The sequence below is a fragment of the Mus caroli genome, chromosome 15 (genome assembly GCF_900094665.2).
Source record: "Mus caroli chromosome 15, CAROLI_EIJ_v1.1, whole genome shotgun sequence".
NCBI classification, from domain to species: Eukaryota; Metazoa; Chordata; class Mammalia; order Rodentia; family Muridae; genus Mus; species Mus caroli.
The window spans coordinates 31404514-31425728 of record NC_034584.1 but is presented as its reverse complement, the minus strand read 5'-3'; the positions used below and the strand labels follow the sequence as shown (position 1 = coordinate 31425728).

General features: G+C 43.9%; 1 protein-coding gene across 2 annotated transcripts in view; it reads left to right on the top strand.

The window, feature by feature from the left end:
* Positions 1-18988, top strand: part of Snx31 (sorting nexin 31) — a 50929-nt gene extending 31941 nt beyond the window's left edge. The window contains exons 11-14 of one of the 2 annotated variants that reach the window (XM_021184160.1): positions 1211-1324; positions 6063-6140; positions 15652-15708; positions 17930-18988. In XM_021184160.1, the coding sequence (XP_021039819.1) occupies positions 1211-1324; positions 6063-6140; positions 15652-15708; positions 17930-18019 (339 nt within the window). In that variant the 3' untranslated portion in view covers positions 18020-18988. Of the gene's footprint in view, positions 1-1210; positions 1325-6062; positions 6141-15651; positions 15709-17926 lie in introns of both variants that reach the window. The other variant, XM_021184159.1, reaches the window with a different exon arrangement.
* The last annotated feature ends 2227 nt before the right edge of the window (positions 18989-21215 follow it).

Genomic DNA, 21215 nt, shown 5'->3' with positions numbered 1-21215 from the left:
CCTCCCCCTCCCCCTCCCTCTCCCCCTCCTTCTCTGGGTGCTTCATCTTGGAGATGCAGGACTAATGTCAGAGTTTCACACTGCATATTCACAGATCACAGCTCAGCCAAACACTTTATAGCCCTCAGGGTGTTCTGCCCACAAACTCTAAGCTCACATTCATACTTTGTGTTTCCTTTCACCTCAGCATGGTCCTGTCTTCTTTTGGGTTCTCCCACCCTGGGCTATGTATAGAGACTTCTCTGGGACAGGGTAACTGTGGGGCCCACTCATTTATTCCTTTTCTTTGCAGTATTATCTGTTAGAGCATCTAAAAACAGCTACTGTTAGTTTGTTCTTTGCATAGATGCTGTGAGAGTCATATTCCTATATAAATCAAACCACGTCATGATCTGGCTTCCCCAAATATCTTATTGGGTGCCCACTGTCCTCAGGATGAAGTCTGCAGACCTTAGTATGGTTATAAAGCCATGGGAGTCAGGCTCTTTGTTAACAGGCACTAGAAGCCTACACATCCAATTTTAGTAAGCCAGCGGCCTCTGGAAGGATGAGTGTTGATTACTTACATGACCAAAGGAAAAGGGAAGCAGATGCTTAAATTCAGGACCCAAGGAGCTTGGGTTTCCAGGCAACACGAACTCTGTGAGGACCTTCTACTAGGGCATCTCACTTCTGGAGTCAAACGAAGGCACAGAGTGTTTGTCACTTGGCCTAAGGGTTACCATGTGTTTCCTTTGATGTAATTCTCTGAGGGTTCTACATGGTTAGCTACGGAGGAAGAGGGTGGCTTTCTAAGGGAACTTGAGTCTTCATTACTAGGAGAAACGAATAGATGCTGTATACAAACCCCACAGCCTTAGGATCTCCTCTCTCCTGACTCTCTAGGCCTCCTCTTCACTGGCCTCTTTGCTTGGAGCTGCCACAGACACATTAGTTCCCTCACAGTGTCTCCAACCCACCAACAAAGAGCAAAGCCCCCTGGATGGCCTCTCTTCCTGCTCATGCCCCTCCTTCCAGGAAGCCTTCCTCTGTGCTCCTACCCTCCCAGACCTGTACCTGCCCCCTTAATAGCATTTTCTGTGCTGTGCTGTGCTGTGCTGGGTTACTGCCACGGCTCCTGGGAGACCGACAGCCTTTGGGGAATTGTTGCTGTGTTGATATCACAAGCACTATATTCGAAGGCATGTTCATGGTGTCTTTTCTTCTGTAGGGAACTCTGCTGGATACCGATGGGCCCCAGCGAACTCTTAACCAGAACCTAGAGCTGAGATTTCAGTATAGTGAAGATAGTTGCCAGCAGTGGTTTGTTATTTACACCAAACAGGTGAGTTCTCAGGATAGAGCATGGCTTGCGGGCTGATGGGAACAGAACACAGTACTTCACCTCACACGCGCGCGCGTGTGTGTGTGTGTGTGTGTGTGTGTGTGTGTGTATGCCCTTCACTGGCATGGAACTGAAATACTTTGCTCTTTGCTCTTATATTTGCTTTATTTTCCTGGTCACCATGGTCATAATTTAGAGAATTTAGTTAGTTTAGCCAACTCTGAGAGAAGAGAAAATCATTTCAAAGGAGGTTTATTGTAACTCTCAAGTCCAATGGCTTCAGACTTCAGACAATGCGTTGGCTTGGTCCCATGACCTGTGGCAAGGCAAAACATCATGGTGGAAACACGTAGTGGATCAAACTGTCCCAGTGTGAAAGTAGACAGAGGGAAGGGGTGGGGTCCTAATGTTCCCTTGAAGGTCACGCCTCCAATGATCTACTTTCTCCCAGTTATCACCTACTTCTGCCTGAAGCCAGCCTGACCCAAAGAGAAATCCAGGAAAGCAAACGTCCGTGGGGTGGGACGTTTTCTCTGACTCCAGGCTTAGACCACAGAGCGTCTGTTAGCTTAGTAAGAGGGCTGAGTGCGCACCTGACATCTCCAATACTCCTTTGGCTTGACTCGAGAAGATAAGCGTTTGCCTCTTAGCTGATAAGTAAACTCCTCCCAGGAGGCTTTGCCTTTGTCTCACTCACAGCTCAGAGGAGTCTAGGAATCAAGCAGCTAGCCAGGGAAGAACAGAATTCATGACCAGGTTAGAGCCAGACACTTAGACCCCAAACAAAACCAGAATCTCTTAGCAGAGAACATCCAGATCACAAGTGTCTAACTAAACTGAAGAGAAACCCCCAAAAGGAAAAGAAACAATCACAACAGACCCCCATCTTAGCTATTTCAAGTTGGAGTCAAAACTCCAGGTGAAAAAAATTTTTAATTAAAAAATAATAAAGGGGCACTCAGGAGGCAGAGGCAGATGGATCTCTGAGTTCAAGGCCAACCTGGTCTACAGAGTGAGTTCCAGGACAGCTAGAGTTACATAGAGAAACCCTGTCTTGAAAAACTAAAATGCTGCTGCTGCTGGTAATGATGGTGATGGTGATGGTGATGGTGGTAATGTTAGTGTTGGTGATGGTGGTGATGATGGTGATGATGATGATGATGAAGCTGGAGTGATGACTCAGCAGGTAAGAATACTTAATGCTTTTGGAAAGGACCTGGGTTCCATTTCCAGAATCCACACAGTGGCTCATTTGGTTATCAGTACTGCAGTTCTAGTATTCAACACCCTCTTCTGGCCTTTGAGGGCACTAGCATTCAGGCCAAAGGTCATACCATAAATAAAAATAATAAATCTTAAAATTAATAAATAGTTTTAGGTTCTAAATTCTAATAAAAATACTGCGGTAAACTTTACATTAATGTTGTATTCGACGTGAGTCCTGCTTAGTTCCACAGAGAATTTTGGTTTCTGGTCAACAAAGCCCTCTTTCAACCACCAGCGGTTTTCACATCAGTGTCCTCTGAAAAGCAGAAAGAACTGCAGTCCTAGGGAGAGAACGGCTCCTGAGACAGCTTAGCCTGGATTACTGTTGCTGTGATAAAACACCATGACCAAAGTAACGTGGGAAGGAAAGGGTTAATTTGCCTTCCAGTTTGATACCACTGTTCCTCATCAAAGGAAGCCAGGACAGGAACTCAAGCAGGGCAGGAACCTGGAGGCAGGGGCTGATGCAGAGGTACAGTGGAGGGGTGCTAGTTACTGACTTGTTTCATGTGGCTTCCTCAGCCTGCTATCTTATAGAACCCAGGACCACCAGCCTGGGAATGACACCACCCACTGTGGGTTGGACCCTTCCCACATCAATCACAAAGAAAATGTCCTACCAGTTTTCCTACAGCCTGGTCTTTTTCTTAGTTGAGGCTCCCTCCTCTCTGATGACTCTAGCTTGTGTCAAGTTGACATAAAACTAGCCACAAAGTAGGTTTCCTTCAGCATGAAGCATTCTTAGGAAGAAAATAGGAAGTTTTGTGCAATTTGCAGGTCTTTGGGAAGACAGAGAGACTTGAAACCACCTTTCCTTCACTCTCTCCTCAGAATACTGTGCTGTTAAATTTTGTTAGTCTTTTAATCTAAACAGCCGCAAATGAGGTTAAGCCACCACAGAGAAGCACAATAAACAGTTTAAAAACGGATTTCTAGCGAGATTGTGCTTTCTTTGGAGGATGAATGGTGTTGACGGATACCCAAGGGCTTCTTGTTACAGAAGCCACGAATGTGACTGCATTCCAAATACAGAGGAGGATGGAGGACAAGCTCTCTCCCTGCTCCTTAAACACAAGCTCAGGGGTGTTTTGTGTTTTGTTTTATTTGTACCTAGCTAGCCTAATCTGGTTGATAGAGACCCTAGCCTACATGCTTGCATGAACAGCATAGGAAAATAATGGAATCAATTCATTTCTTGTGGAACGCCATTTAAATATCCAAACCACCTACATGTGGAAGTTACATTTATGTGCAGGACTAGTTATTATAAATTAGGCTTGAACATACCTATGGTGTGGTGGACCATGAGAGGAAGCCTGGTAAGGTCAAGCCAGGGCTTGAAGCCCCAGAGACCCAGAAGAGACGGTAGGAGCTTTGCTTGTTCCCGACTCCACGTAGCCACAGCTCTCCATAGAGAGAATCGTGGCCATCAGTCACGTAGGGGCAGTGCCCACAAGCCCCTTCTCTTGTAGATGAGGCATCTCAGGCCTAGTCAGTAGGAAGCACCTGCTGTCAGACCCACCCACCCCAAACTGTATATAAGATCCTATGCAGAAGGAATAGAGTTGTGTGAGAATGACTCCATCCTCTGAGAGCATCCGTCACAAGAGCTGTAGCACTGCCTGGGAAGAGAACGCTCTCCTGAAAATTTTATCACCATACGCTCCCCTGTACTCTTCTTGCCAGCCCACTGCCCCCATCCCCTCCCTCCTGCTGGCTCAGCTCAGCTCTGCTCAGCCAGTGCAGCATCTCAGAGCAACAGAGGCGGCTGGGTCACCAGGCCAGAGCAGTGGTGGTGGAAGCGCTTCCCCCTCTCTGCTTGCCCCCTTCTCCCTTCCTCGAACCCTTCCCCTGCGTGGGACCAGAGATCTCCCTGGATAGCCTCTGGTAAGCAGACCGAGACATACTGCAGATGTTACTCTTATTTAAGCACCTTTTCTCTCTTCCCTCATCCTTCCCCTGGGAGCAGTCTCCTTCTTCTTATGTTCTGTAACCATTCAGGCTGTTAGTCAGGTCACCCAGTCATTCTCGTGTCTCTGTGGGACCCTGAGCACCCTTGGCCATCACTCTAGCCTGGTTGTCTCTTATCTCTCCCCCATCATCTGTCCCAGCAAAATGGCGAGCGCTGAACTCAGGGTAGGAATAAAGTCTAGCAGCTGCAGCCTTTGGCTTCCGTGCCTCGGACCTTAACAGAGCCAAACCAAGATTAAGAAAGAAACCAGGACAATAAAGAGAAGGGTTGTGTGGGAGAGAGCGTATGGTGAGTCCTAGGGACCTTACATCGGGCACACAGGGTACAGCAAAAGGATCCCTTGCTTCTCTGGAAGATGTACAGCTCACCTACTGTGACTGACACTGAAGACTAAGCCATGGGGAGGCTGTGGCAGCAGCAGTTAAAGATCCCGGAGAAAACAAGTGAACATGAACAGCGAGTTTTAAAATTTTCAGTAAGCCAGGCACATAGCACATGCGCTTAGGAAGCAAAGGCAGGCAGATCTCTGAGTTCAAGGCTGGCCTGGTCTGCAGAGAAACCCTGCCTTAACCTCCCCACTCCCCAAATCAAAAGGTTTAATTTCTTCTTCCAAATAGACAAGTTAGTAGTTTTGCCTAACGAAAGGCCTCTCGATAATTATTGTATCATTAAATGGGAGATTTGCTTATGTGATGACGTAGTGTGTAAGTAGTGTGTTGCTTATTGCGTATGAAACACAAGCTGCTCATTGAGTAACAGAAACATGGGACAGAAACAGGGTCAACAAGGGAATGGCTAGGAGTGAGGTTCTGGCCATTTATTCATCTGTCTTAAAATATACTCTCAGTACATTGCTGTGATTGAGAAAACTTATGCTTGCCTGCTAATAGCACTTGAAGCAAATTTCTGAAAGTTAAAGACAAAATGCTTTAAAATGTGCTGGTGAGTTTTAGCTTCTATTATGCAGAGGGAGGAGGAGGAGAGGGAAGGAGGAAGAGGAGGGGAGGAAGGGGGGAGGAGGAGGAGGAGGAGGAGGAAGACCTCTTGAGCTGAGGACAGGTTTCGTTGTTTTGAAGATTTGTTTGTTTTTATTTTTGTTTTATTTTTTATGTGTAAGAATGTTTCATCTGACTGTGTAGTGTGCACAAAGGACCCAAGGAGGCCAGAAGAGGGCAGCAGATCCCTTGGAACGGACAGGCGGTTATGTGCCACCATGTGGATGTTGAGATTCAAACCTGAGTCCTCCCAAAGAGCAGGCAGTGCTCTTAACTGCTGAACCATCTCTCCTGGTCCTGGTGTTTGTTTGTTTGTTTATTTATGTGCTTGTATGTTGATTGAGACTGGGTCTTATAACGCTCTGGCTGGTCTGGAACTCAGTGTGTAGACCAGGCTCGCCTCAAACTCACAGAAATGTTCCTGTCTCTGCCTCCCAAGTGCTGAGATCAAAGGCGAGCACCACCATCCTGGCCTAAGAGCGATCTCTATTTCTGGGTTTCTTAGGCTTTTTTCCTGAGCAGCTGCCTGAAGAAGATGATCTCAGAGAGGATGACAAAGCTCACTGAGCAGAGCCCAGAGATGGTAAGAACTCTGAGATCTTCTTGTGTGTGCTGACACATGGAGACCAAATTCACCCCTGAAGTCCCAGGGTTTGCGGGCCTTGTCCTCTAGGGAGGCAGCCACAGCTCGCAGCAGGTAACTCCGACTTTGTTACCAGAGTTGTAAGTGTGAGAGCCTGGGTCTTGGCCCCTCTTACAAACACCTGTCTCCAACAGGCTAATTAGATTGACAGGCTGTGGGGAAAAGCAGAGAAGGAAGACATTATTATTTCCCCAGACTTCCTGTCTACTGAATATGGACATTTGTATTGGTAAATTTAATATTTTTTAGAAGGTTACATTGATCCTTAAAAAAGATTTATTCATGTTATTCTATGTGTGAGAGTTGTTTGCCTGCATGTTTGTATATACGTCATGTGCCTGCCTGGTTTCCCTAGAGCCAAAAGAGGGCATCACATCACATAGGATTGGAGTTACAGTTTCTGCACCACCACGTGGGTACTGGGGACTGAAGCTCAGTCCTCTGCAAGACAACAAGTACTTCTAACCACTGAGCCATCTCAGGCCCATACATCGATCTTTAAAATTAAAACAGAAAACATTTGAACACTTTCCATAATGTCTTTTATTTAAACCCAATTCTTTATATGTGGCAGGTGGCATCTTTACTTTAACATTAATCTTTATGGCTCTTCTTCTAAGAAACAAATTGTCTTTTGGACTTAATTTCTTTTTCTTCTAGATCTAAAAGTATCTTTCCAGGGAGAATAAATTCTCTGCCTCCTAGTGACTTAACAGTTTAGGTTGTACCAGAGAGCATCGATCTTTTAAACTAGAGTAATACAATCCGCCCTCTTAGACACAGTAGTCTCTCGTAGGCTTTGATTATTATATATTTATAACAGGGGAAAGAAAAGCAATTAACTAAAGGAGGCTTTATAAAAAGAAAGACGTGCCCTCAGACACAGAGGAAACAAAGCAGTGGCCACTTGATGCAGGAAGTACTTGGGCAGTGAACAGCTAAGGAGCCTCACCTGTCCCAGCACATCACTTCAAACTTAACATTTATCTCAGTGAACAACAGAATCAGCACTTTAGCCAGGAGACATGGATTTGTTCATCAAAACATTCAACTATTTTCATTTCTACAAATTCTTCATTTATTTTATTTTTTCTTATGATTTATTTTGATTCTTGGAGAGAAACTGCCTTCCAAGAGAAAACACATTCATTGCTGAATTTCCCCCACAAAACGTTCAGTAAAAGGTGCCCCAGTGGCAGCTAACCTCTGTCTAGCCTTTCGAGCTCAGTGCCAGGCCTCTGCACAGAGGACAGTGGACTAAAGTCACTTTTGACTTAAAGTGGCCGTATAAATGTTTGCTTGTTTTCTAGACAAATACACTCTTGGAAGGACGCATATTATAGAACTCCTCTGCTGTCTAAGGCACACACACAGGTCTCTATTTAGTGAGGGGATCCTGAGTCTAAGGTTTTGATAATCTTGAAGAATTTGGGGCAAAGAGGAAAACACTGGGGAACTTTAACCAAATGAGCCCCATGATTAAACTACCCAGTACCCCAAAATACTGGGATTTCCCATTCAGAGGGGACAAGAGCATAAAGACATTTGGTATCAAATTTTGATTTGATAAATCCATTAATGGCTTGTTGGTTTGTGCAATGATTTCAAAAGAACAGCTTGAAATAGGACAGTGACTCAGAGAGTTCAGGCAGACAGGCCATCAGGCCCCATGGAAGCCCGTTGGTCGTGGCAGCCCTCCTGTAACCCCAACACAGAAGGTGGAGGCATGGATCCTCAGAGCGAGCTGGCTAGCCAGACTAGCTGAACCAGCAAGCTCCAAGTTCGGAGAGAGACCCTGCCTCCATATATAAAGTGGAGAGGTATTAAGGAAGACTGGGTGTCAACCTTGGGCCTCCACAGGCAGGCACACACATCTGCATTTGTGTGCAAAGACAACACACAAACACAAAAACAAAACAAAACAAAAGTGAGCCTTAAAATGTTTATGAGGCTTGTTGTTGTTGTTGTTTTGTTTGTTTTTTAGCAGAGTCCTGCTATATACTCCAGGCTAGACTTGTACTTACAGCTATTTGCCTGTTTCAACTTCCCAAATGCTAGGGTTATAGATATGCACCACCACAGACATCATTAAAATTTGAGCCAAACTGTTGCAGTGAAGAATAACATAAACACACACTACAAAAAATAATTAGAAAATTAAATCATTTATTTGTTTTGTTTTGTGTGTCTGAGTGTTCTGCCTGTATGCATGTATGTGTGCCTGTGGAGGTCAGGAAAGAGCACTGGACACCCTGGCACTGGAGTTACGGGTGCTTGTAAGCCACCATATGGGTGATGGGAATTGAACTCAAGTCCTCTGCAAGAGCCATAGATGCTTTCAACCTTCTTTCCAGCCCCAAATATTTAGAATTTTAAGGCAATATTAATCATGAGCCAGAGAGGTTGTGTGTGTGTGTGTGTGTGTGTTAGGGTGGAGGCAGATTAGAGCATTTTAAAGCTCTTCTCCCACACACAGACCTAAGTGAGTTTCTCTAACACTTTCTGCTTTTTATTTATAAGCACAGCGTGAAGACTTGGGAGGGAGGAGAGCAAGAGCAGAACTATAAAGATATTTTATTTTAAAAGAAAGTGTATTGGTGAGGATTAAATCTAGCTGCATATAACAGAAAACAAAGTAAGCATCTTAGTTGAGTTTCTGTTGCTGTGATAAAAACACCGACTAAAAACAGCCTGAGGAGGCAAGGGTTAACATCATCATACAGTTTACAGTCCATCCTGCAAGGAAGTTGAGGCAGGAGTCTGGTGGGGCAGGAACTAAAGCGGAGACCATACTGGCTTGCTCCCATGGCTTCCTCAGTTTGCTTTCCTATACACCCTGGGACCACTTGTCTGTGGTGGGTGGCCCTGCCCACAATGGTCTGAACCTGGTCTGATAGAAACATTCCTCAGCTGAAAATTTCTTTTTCAGATATGTCTTGGTTTGTGCCACGTTGACAGATACAAAAAAAAAAAAAAAAAAAAAACCAAAACAAACCCAAACCCAACCAGGACAGCAAATGTCCTAAACAAAACAGAAGCGCATTTCTCTCTCATCCTAGAGATAGGCTTAGTCCAGGGCTGGCCTGTGGCACTGCAGTGTAATTAGAGACCTTTCTGTTCTATCCTCAGTGTGAACTCTCACCTCTTGTGGGCTCATGTCTCCACATCCTTGACAGGGTGTACACAGTCTCTGCTTGTTTAATAGTTCTTTTCTTTCTCCTGAGGCCACATCCAGAAGCCCACCCCCAGCTCCTGACTAGCTGGTTACATCCACTAGAGGTGCCAGGCCCTTCTTCACCCTGCTTTGTGCCTGCCCATAACCTCTGGGTGCCCTGTCACTCTGCTTCCCATGAGCCACCAAGTGGGAAAAGAGGTTGCATATGTATGCCTCCAGTCTCTCCTTGCCTGCCTTCTGTGCCTTCATATCTCCCTGATGAAGACTACAGTTGTCATACACCCCCCTTTCTGCAGCCACCGCAGCCTCCTTCACCTCAGTTCCTTCATTTGCCTCCCCTCCATCAAATGCTATGCAGATAGTTCTAGAAAAACCCTACAGTGCCAAGTGTGGTGGTACAGAGATGCGATCTCAGGGTTCAGTAATCTCAGGCAGGGCGGTGGAGAGGTTCAGGATGACCTGAACTACACAGAGTACAAGACCAGCCCAAGTTAACAGTAAGACCCTGACTTGCTTAAGGAATTTTTAGGCTAGCAAGATGGCTCAGTGGTTAAAGGTGCTTGCTGCTAAGCCTTGAGTCCCATGCCTAGGACCCATATGTTGGAAAGAGAGAACTGATTCCTTGGGGCTATCCTCTGATGGCCATATGCATAGCATCACGCACACACACACACAGAAAACAAACAAACAGGATCACACACAAAACAATGAAAAAACCCAAATCACACACAAAACAACAACCAACCAACCAAACAAACAAACAAATAAAATTATAAATAACAGTTCACTGTTGTAGTAATTTCCAAACCCAATAAGGCTGCAAAAAAACCACACAATCTAGTTATTACATTTATAAGTTATGTTCCTAGATTGGGCAGATCTAGCACTATACTGACTTATTCCCCAACTATGAGACCCTTTGCTGTTTGCAGTTTCTCCTGGTCATGTGGTTCTGCTCCATCTTGGCTTCCTCCTCCTCTTCCCCACCCCCAATGCCCCCATTTCTCTCCTCATTCTCCTTTCTACTTGCCCCCACTCTCAAAGACCTCTATCCAATCTTTCCCCTCCACTGCCCAATCACAGGCTTTAGCCTTTATTGACCAGTTAAAATAGGGAGAAGTTTCACATGAGATCACTTGTGTATGTGATGACTGGCTATCAGGGGCAACCCCTCTTGAAGCAGAATTAACATCAGAATTCAAACAGCATCAGAACAACCCACAACACTTCCCCCTTTTGTCCAGTTAAAAAGGCTCTTTCATGTAAGTTATAAATTATGATATATAATTAATATCCAGTCTATCATATTTGTCAACTTAGATAAAGTACTCTATCATCTATCCTAACTTAGGGAGTTTACAATTCTGTGCCTGATTTATGTTGGTTTTAATTTTTATTGCCATCTGAAATCTGTCCTTTCAAATCTGGAACACCTTCTTTAATGCTAAACAATGTAAGTTCAATTATGAGACTATAACTAGTCTTCAACCCTGCCAGAGATCTGAGAAGGAATTAAATATTAACTGAATATGTAGAAAGCACAAACACGTAGCTTCCAAAACTATACAATTTGTAGAGACAGCTGACTGTCTGGACAGTCCCCTAACTTCTTAGAATGTTGGAGCATCTGTCTTCAGTCTTCTGGCCCAGCACCATCTAAGTAAAGCAGAAACTACGAAGGACTTACTAACTCTGTATTGGCAGAGCTTAGCAGTTGACTGTCCCACATCTGTGTGTCCTTTTGGAACAGTATTTTTGTCTGTAGATGAATTAGGCAATTCTTGCCCAGTGGTTACCTTGCCCTGATTGAAGCTACTTCACCTGGAGGTAATGATGCACAGTATCGTCCTTGAAGTGGAATGGGGACACTGTCAGGAGCACACATGTCTCATAGTCAATTGATCTTTAGTAATGACATAATATTAGATATCATATTCTGTGGATCTCTGATGCTTTTGAAGATTACATATAAAGCGTAACTGAATTATCAAACACTAATTATTCTTAGCTATTTACTATTTGAATAATCTTGAAAACATTTGTAATTAACTAAATTAGAATCTAATATGATCATGAGTTTCACTATCTGACTATTAACTTGCATTAGTTAATCATCCTAGACAGCTTATAATAGCAGCCATTAGAAAGATTGGGTCTAATCCTTTGAATTCTTAAATAAGTTACATAGGCATAATGCCTATCTAAGAGTAACAATAGTAATTTTAAATTTTGTATAAATATACAAAATTTTATCCCAATGAAAACCTTAAACCAACATAAGAAATTATAACTTTAATTTTGTATCCAATATACATATTTCTATCAATGTAGGATTATGGCTATACAATATTTTGCTTAAGAGTAAATTTAATAACCTCTTCCTATTTGTCTATTTCTTTAATTTTATAATACTACATATCCACCTTTCTTTTCCACCCCTATCCTTCATCTAAGAAAGAAGGAAAGAGAAGAGGAAAGAAAAGGCAGAAATCCCAGAGTCTAAGCTCTCTAGTTTCCTCTCTGTCCAAAGCTACAACATTGTAAAGTATCCCTTAAATGGCAACATATCTATAATTCCTAAATAACCAGAACCATCCACCTCAACTTAAGGAACTGGGAAGATGCTCTTCTTTTATTTGCTTCTAGCGGAATTGGGGCAAAGAATTCCCTTCTGGGGGCCCAGAGGGAAATAGGAAAATTGACTTTGTTAAAGGAAGGCTAGCTGGCATCTTTTGCCATCCAGTCTCTATGTGCTGAGAAAGTTCATGGCTTAGCTGATGTCCTCCTGACTATAACTGTCTGAAAGGCTGGATGGTCAAGATGTTCTGGAACTGTTCTGGAAGCAAGTCTTTAGAGGAAACAGCTTTGATGTGGTTGAGGTAGAGTCAAGCAAGGAGCTGGAATGGAAGGTCCCAGAATCTCAGCATCCCAGAGTGTGAATCTTGTCAGGGCTGTCTTCCTCCTCTTCCATTCTGCAACATATAAGCAACACATAGTTCTGTAAAGACATTCATATGGAATGTGCAAGGTGCACAGATCAGTTAAGGAAGATCAACAAAAAGATAACTGCCTTTCTTTAAAGGTTAGTTTGGTCACATAATCAAACTACAATATAATTTTCCATTTATGCTGTCTTAAAGGATGGTATGTAATAATAAGTCATGAGAATTTTGTGCCAAATAAGAGTTGTTGGCTGTGTATAGACATTTAAGTGCCATCTGGTCCCAGAGCTGTCCCTGTGAATAGAGACATGTATATCACCTATCTTGTAATCTTGTCAATCTTCTTGTCCATAGCTAAGGTCTTCAGTGGGTCTCCATTTGTCATGCCTGATTTTTATCAACTTAGAAGGAACCCATAGCTTTTCTTTTCCAGTGGAAATATAGGCATAACCCCTTCCCCAGCATAGCACATTTCCTGTTTTCCATCCTTAAAATAAACAGGCTGGTTTAGTTCAGCAGTTTTTTCTACAATCATCGGACGTAGTTTTTTGTTCATTAGCACCTTAAAAATTTAAGGTTAATGAAGCACTATGTAATCTATCTCTGGGGGCCTTTGCTGTATATGAACTGGATAAACTAAAGTTTGTTTTCTAACAACCTTTGGTTGGCTTTCTCTAATTTTACCTTCTGTTTCTACCTGAATATTTTCCCTAATTAATATTTTAAGTTCCTCCCTTAAGTCTGTGCCCATGCTTCATAGCTCCTTTTGTTGCTCTCCCTGTTCCATAAGTTTCTGTATTCTCTGTTTAAGGTTCTGCTTCCATATTTTAATTTGTTTTTAATATTGTAATTCTGACGTTCTGCTGTTTATTTTATTTTGATTGATTAATTTTAAAAGGTTCTCCTTTTAAATTCCTCTACCTTTAGTTCTAGTGTTTCCTCTAGGACATGTTGCTAAGTCTTAGATTTCTCATTCTGTTGTTCATATAAATTCCTATATCGTTTGTTATAAGCCCTGCTTCCATGATTTTAATTTTTCTTTATGCTGTAATTTTGATATTGTCGTATCTGCCTTATGTTCATTTACTAGCCTTAGTAAATCATCCTCTAGGCTCTGCTTCCAAATTTTATCACTATCTCCTTGCTGTTCAGTCTGATCTATGAAATTCTTCACCTTTTGTTAAAGCATCTTTTCCAGCTCTTGTTTCTAATCTTCATTTATCTCTCTCTGTCACTTATCATGACCTATAAATTCCTGTTCCTTTAGTTCCAGTGTTTCCTCTAATCCCTTTTCTAAGGCTCATCACTTTTTATCTAGGGCCCTGACTTAAAAAAAAAATAGTACCAAGATACTTAACATTGTAATAATAACTGGGAAGGCGTCAATTTCCTTTAAATTCATCCCTGTTGAACCATCCAAAATATCTTCCCATAAAACCATAAAGAGGTATTTATTGTGGTTTTCATCTTTAAGTATCTAATATATAGATAGATATATAGCTATATCCGTATATAATCAATTTATACTTCTTATTACTTGATCTGGAGCTTCTTGTACCTTTGTCTCTCTTTCTATTGTTCAGCTTGGGACACTGCAGTTTGCTTCTAGGCTGTCCTGTCTTTATTTGGGTTGTGGCCAGCAGCATTTCCGCTGATCTCAGACAATCTGTAGTGCTAGATGTTGGTAGAGCAGGTCTGGCTGTCTTGTGTCCTCTTTAGATGTGGGGCATATGGGAAAGTGAGCACGGAAAGGCTTGCTCAGGTGCAGATGCCTGGGTCAGCCCGCTGTGCCTATGATAAGGCTTTTGAAGGCTCACAGCTGTGTCTTCACAGGCAGTCACATCCCAGGGTCCTTAGTCCTTCTTTAGGCTCAAAGATTCCTAACCATGTTGTAGCACTGTCTAAGTCCCAGCTCTGGGCTGGATTGCTACCTCTGGTTGTAGCAGTTTGCTTTGGGCTTGGGGTAGGAGCCTCTCAGTTAGTTATCTGAAGACCCCTTAGCCCTATTTGATGTTTAATTTCTACCCTGATGCAGATTTAGAGCTTATATTGGAGGTGGGGGAGCTTTTATCTTAGGTTAGTTCAGTTCTAAGACCCACATTGGGCGCCAAATAGTGTAGATTTCTAACCCCAATAAGGCTGTATAAAAATACACAATCTAGTTATTATATTTATAAGTTTGTTTCTAGATTGGGCAGATCTATCACTGTGCTGACTTATTCCTCAGCTATGAGACCCTTGCTACTTGCAGTTTCTCCTGGCCACGTGGTTCTGCTCCATCTTGGCTTCCCTCTCCTCTTTTCCACTTCCCCCATCTCCGTCCTCTCTCTCCCCTACCTGCCATCTCAAAGACCTCCTGCCCCACCATTCCCCTTCACTGCCCAATCACAGATTTTAGCCTTTATTGACCAGTTAAAATGGTGAGAAGGGTCATATGAGATCACCTGAGTATGGGGGTCAACTGCTTGTCAGGGGCAATCCCTCTTGAGAAAGAAGAATTAACATCAGAATTCAAACAACATAAGGACATTTCACAACAGTTCAGGATTTAAGCCCTTTGTTGAGTATATGCCTTGCCCAGGATCCTGAGTGATATTTACAAACAACAATGCGATACTATGGCTATCTATCTATCTATTATTATTATTATTACTTTAAACCCTGCCCTCAGCCCAGGTTATCACTTCCCTCCTCTGGGTCCCTAACTGCTGCACCTTATTCACTCAAGGCCCAGCCCAAACCTTTACTCTGGTTCTGGTTTGATTAATTTTGCCTTTTGACTGCCCGAAGCCCTACCTGGTTTTGTTTCAGTGAATTCATCAGAGCTGCATAGATGATTTCAGGACCTAGAAGGACATTTTGTTTCCTTTGAAATCCTTTTAAAGGCTGTGTTCAATTATAGGATCCACAGACAGCCACCAGTGTTAAATAGAAGTTTCCTGTCACTTTGGTGACTTCAATTCTGCCACAGGAACAGCAGGCAAGCAGATGTAAAGCAGACATATATGCAGATGTGAGGCAGGTGTGCAGATGTGAGACAGGTGTGCAGATGTGAGGCAGGTGTGCAGATGTGAGNCAGGTGTGCAGATGTGAGGCAGGTGTGCAGATGTGAGACAGGTGTGCAGATGTGAGGCAGGTGTGCAGATGTGAGACAGGTGTGGAGATGCCAGGCAGGAGTGAAGATGCCAGGCAGGTGTGGCGGTGTCAGGATACTCCATGACTGGTGGCTGCAGTGTCATTAGGAATATGACTGTGGAGAGGGAGACATGCCAATTAATGATTATTCATGTGCTTGCTTCTCTGAGCTGTGCTGACATTTTGCTAACCTATTTAGCAGATCGAGGTTCCAGAACAAGGCAGAAGTAAAAAGCACCCAGGCAAACCCAGCCAGGTCTGTGAGTAAAGTGACATCATTGATATGCTATAATTATTATATTAAATATAATTAAATATTATTATATAACATTCCCCCCACTCTACTTTAAGCAAAGTCACTGGCATCCAAGCCTAAGTTAGATAGTTGCCTGCTTCTTAGCAGTCCTTATGTGGATGGGGTGAGAGAGGGACAGGCCCAGACTGCCTGTTTCTACTGCTGCTTCAGCTGGGCTCAGGACAAGGGACACAAAATTCCTCTGTGATTGTCTTCATCTTGAGCACTCATGGAAAATCCTCTTTCTATTTAAAAGATTTTGATTTATCACTGTATTTTAGTCTCATGAGTTTTCTGCAACGTGAAGCCACTTTTACATTTGTAAGTTCTCTTGCACATTAGTTCTGTGGTGCAGGAAAGACTCTTGGTAGGGAACACTATTAAAAATCAGCCAAGCCTCATGTGCACTTTTCTGTAAGTTAATACTCTCATCCTCTTGCAAGTTGCAAATCCACTGAGAAAACTTCACACAGAGAGATCAAGTGCCCAAACAAAAGTTGAACAGTAATCGACAGTGGAAGAAAACACAGTCTCTGCCCCCAGAACCGTTCTCTTAATTACCCTGCCAACCCTTCTTTCTATGTCTAAATTCCAGCACAGGCGAATGAGACAAAGGCACCCTATAAGTAGCATTGTAATGGGATTGCTATTGAGCCCGCACCTGGTGCAGGGTCTGGTAGATGTATACATGTGCCTATACAGAAAGAGACCCTTAAAATAGGTTAAATAGAGAAGACACTTTTCTTTAATAAATGAGCTCAGGAAACAGCACGGTGCTGGTGGTGACGTGGTCCCAGATAAGAGTGCCTGCTGCTCCAGCCTCACACCCTGGGTTCAATCCCTGGGTCCCACAGTTGAAGAAGAAAACTGATGGGTGAAAGATGTCCTTTGACTTCCACTTGTGTGCACACATAGAGAAATTATTAGTAATAACAACGGTAACAAGAATAACAACAATAAACAACTAGGCCAGCTATAGGAGGCAGAAAGATGGCTTAAGTCAGTGATCCCAGGGAAAAGCTGCTGTAGTGGCCCCAGCATTCACCGTGAGATAGGAGGCAGAGACTGGAGAACTGCCCGGAAACCTGAGGCCACCCTGCCCGGAGCACACAAAGAGGGAGAAACGAGGTGGAAGCAGAGAACTGACTCCCCCAAATTGTCCCCCGACTTTCACATGTGCATCTGGCGGCCTGCACGCACACATACACTAACAATAAATAATTAAATCTTTATACACAAACTTTCTCTTTCATAATAGCTAACCTGTCACATCTGCTCTGTTCAGACAGACCCAAACCCTAAGTATGTGCCAGGTAATCCTTGGGTGTGGCCGACAAGGCTGATTCTTGGTATTTACCATAAGGCCAGGTGTAGCAGAATTGGGGTGAAAGCCTTGAAAGCCAGCTTTATCACAAATGCCCTAGCAAGACTCAGCGCAAGCCTTTAGTTTCTTTATCTGCAAACGGTAGGTGATTATCAGCCCGGCCTTTAAGTTCATGCATTTCACAGCATGTTGATAGCCAGCCTCTAGGATCTCAGCCTTGGCTGCACATCAGCATCAACCTTCTGTAGAATTCTGAAAGCCAGTGACGGCTGGCTCACCGCTGAGTCTGGTTCAGCTGGAGCTGAGGGGTTAGCTTAGTCCATAAGCACTCGCTGTGCAAATCTAAGGTCTGTGTAAAGGCTGGGAGTGGGAGCGTGCACACAGGATCCCAGCATTGGGGAGTCAGACCCTCCAGGGATCCCAGGGACTTGTGAGAGATGCTGACTTGTAAAACAATGCTTTGAGAGCTCATTAAGTCCTGAAGGCAGATACAGTCTTAAGATGCTTTACACGATACTTTAAAAAGTTTGTGTTTCTGTGCACAAGAAAATGAAGTGAAGAACTGAAATTCACAGGACTGTGAAAGGATAGCGAGGAACAAGGCAAGCAGGAGTTAGTTAATGCAGCCTGGATGGCACCCCAGAGCCTAGAGAGCTTCCTGAGCAAGCCAGCAGGAGGCGCTGTCCTCAGTCTCCCCCAGTGCAGGATAAAAGTGCCTTTTAAAGTCATCCTTGCTTAAACAGATAGAACCTTTTCCTTCTCTTTTGATAGTATTTCAAACTCCTTGAGCATTTTCTTGTTGTTACTGTGGAAATTTCTCCCTCTAGTTTACATTTCTACCTATTTATTTTCCAGCAGAAAGACTATTTTAATTTTCTGAGAAAAGGCAAGATGAAGAGATCCGAAGGTGACTATGTTTGGGATACCCTGACAGAAGAAGGTCTCTGAAGGAGTCTCATCTTTACGGCTGTCTTAAGACAGTGCCAGCGTGTGGGTGTGAGAGATGGGCTTCCCACCATCCAGGCATTTATCGACTTCTCTCTTTCTTTGACATTGAGGTCTCCTGTGTCAGTCTAACTTCAGCACTCCATAACTCTCGGGGCTAACATGGTGTAGGAACCAAAGCTATAGAGTTGACTTAAGTGGCAGGTGGGCAGGTTCACATCAACCAATGGGAGGTTTGTTCTATTTTCCCTCTAAGATAGATGTACCTGGCTCCATGAAGCCCTTTGTATGTTCTGGTATTGCAGGGATAAAAAGCTTGTTCTAAATTATAGGAATATGTTTGGCACCAAAGTAGATTCACCAGCTTGGGAAAGTATGGCTTCTTTGACCTGTCCAGAGAGCAAAAGGAGCTAAGATTCCAATCCCCACCTTCACTCACTCCTTAGTCTACTAAAACGATGACCACAAAGTCCCGGGCTGCCCTGGCCTGCATCCCTCATTGTATGGTTCTGTTCCACTATTAGAAGACTGGACTCTGGGCTGGAGAAATGGCTCAGTGGTTAAGTGCACTTGCTGCATTTACAGAGGACTAAATTCCCTTAACCCACGTGGTACTTACAACCAGCTGTAACTTCAGCTCCAGAGGACCCAGCGCCCTCTTCTGGCCTCCTCTGGCACCCACACATACACATAATAAAAATAAATAAAATTGAATTCTGTCCAATAATCATCTTGCCAATTTGAATATTTTTCTTTTGGAAACCAATAGTCCTGCACTGATAGCAAATCTCTTAGCTTTACAATTGTGTATTTCTTTTTTCCACAATAGTTTTCTTTAAACAGCTTCAGGTGTACCATACTAATGTGATTAGGTATGGAATTAAGAGCAAAATAGAGAGGGGAAGATAAGTATGCAAAAATAACTAATGTTCTTTTCTGAGTTAGCTAACTATGAAATAAATATAAAATCTGATGAATACAGAGTTTGCTAGTGAAAATTTGTGCCTTTTTTGAAATGTGGAATCTACGAGTCCTCTAATATCTATAAATCAATGCCTGTGAGTTTGAGTTTTAGGCTGTCGTAGGATTGCTGCAGAGATATCTGTGTCACCCAGGTCAGTATGCTGGCGTCACCATCAGAGTCAATGGAAGCTTATTAACTATCACACCAACTTAAGACTAGTGAGGGTCCATCTAACCCTGATAACACAGCACAGGGGCCATCTCAGACAGCAGGAACACAGAAAGTCAGGATCCATCTAACCCTGATAGCATGGCACAGGGGCCGTCTCAGACAGCAGGAACACAGAAAGTCAGGATCCATCTAACCCTGATAGCATGGCACAGGGGCCGTCTCAGACAGCAGGAACACAGAATCTGTATTGGGATTAGAAGGTTGAACAGTATGTGACTGCAGCTTTTGTAGATTAAAAAAAAAAAATCTGATGCCCATTTTGTGTTTCAATTTGACGTATGAGAGTAAGTCAGCTCAGAGAATATGTAATTGATGTCAAAAGTAAAAGTTGAGCTGTGCACCGAGGACAGTTGTGAGCCATCAGGTAGGCTCCAAGAAGAGAGATCCCAAAGTTAGAGTAGAGAGCGGGCAGGGGAGGGGACCCACTAGCAATAGGGAAGGACCGTCAGCGATGGGGAAGAGAATGGTGCTTAGGACGTGAGCCAAGCCGCTCTCCCCTGGAGCTTCAGGTTAAGGCTAGGTGTGTGGTGCTTGTCTGAAACTTCAGCACGCAGGAGGCTGAGGCAGGAAGGCCACAAGTTCAAGGCCAGCCTGGGCTACACAGCAAGTCCCTGTCCAAAACAAAGCACTTATAATTTTAAGTTAAAATTACTGGAGTCCATACAGGATAAAAGAAAATAGTGCGTGCCACACCAGGCAGCAACTTCCCAGCAGTTAATAGAGCCTTTGTCTGCAGTTTCTACCCTGAGCCCCCATGCTTATCTGCATGCAGCACTTGCCCCTTGCTGAGGAGGGATCAAATCCCCAGCATCTCGGAGTTTGGAAGTTTGACTTACTTCAGAATCAAACTAGTCGTTATCAGCTGCTGAGCCTGAATCTCACCTGCTGGGGTGGCCAGCCCTGCTGCAGGCCCGAGTGCTATGAGCCCCCACAGGTCCTGGAACTAACAGGACCTATGGGGGACTCTCTATGGAGACTCCCTGCCACCACAGGGCCACCTTAGCCCTGGAGAAGTCACCAGTCAGTGCACAGTCTTTATAAGGTAGGCTACAAGCAGCTCTCAAGGGGTACCCTGTGGCTTTGGGCCCGGCATAAGCCCGCTGTCCTTTCATGCAGTCTGGATTTACATACTGTGCGGATTCTGCTGCCCTTCCACCTTCATCCACTGAGGCTGAACAGGTCCTGAACAGGTACGGACTTCGCTTTTTCAGCACTGTTCCCTAAATACAGTGCAGTGGGCTTTTCAGTTGGGCTTGCTTTGTATTGGGTATCCTGTGTGATCCAGAGGGGGTTTAATGTATGGGATGCTACATGAAGGTTTCATGCAATGGCATGTGATCTCCACAAAGGATGTGACCGTCCGTGGATTTTAGGCCTCATGGATCCTGAGGGCTAGTTGTACCTGTCAAAAAATGTTCCCATCAGTCAGCTGTACTTTCTCCTACATAACTACATTCCAACATTATCCCATAGAACTTCTAGAGGTAGGGTGGTTGTTGTTTGGTTGTTGTTGTTGTTTTGTTGTTGCTGCTGCTGCTGTTGTTATTTTAATTTTAGACTGCGTCTCTCTATGTAGCCCTGACTGACCTGGAACTCGCTGTACAGATCATTCTGGCCTTGTGCTCACAGATGTCCACCTGCCTCTGCCTCTCAGTGCTGAAACTCGACGTGTGTACCACCACACCCAGCTGCGCTCTTTAAAACTGCGGTCTACATTCCAAAATAACTACCATAAGTAAACTTGAATTTGAAATTTCACAAAGGCATAATTGCAGTAGAAGGAAAGGGAAGCTGATTACCTGTGGCCAGCTGTTGTCTGAGCCGTGGACTCCTGTGGAGGAGGCAGGGAATGCGTTGTTTGCGAGGTGGGCATCTCCCATGCATCTCCCACTGCTACACTGTGGTCCTGTCCGACTAGTGAGCTCTAGGAACTCACTGCCTGGGAGCATCCTCTTGTGAGCAATTAGGCAAAATTTATGTTACTCATTCCAGTTAGAGATGAAG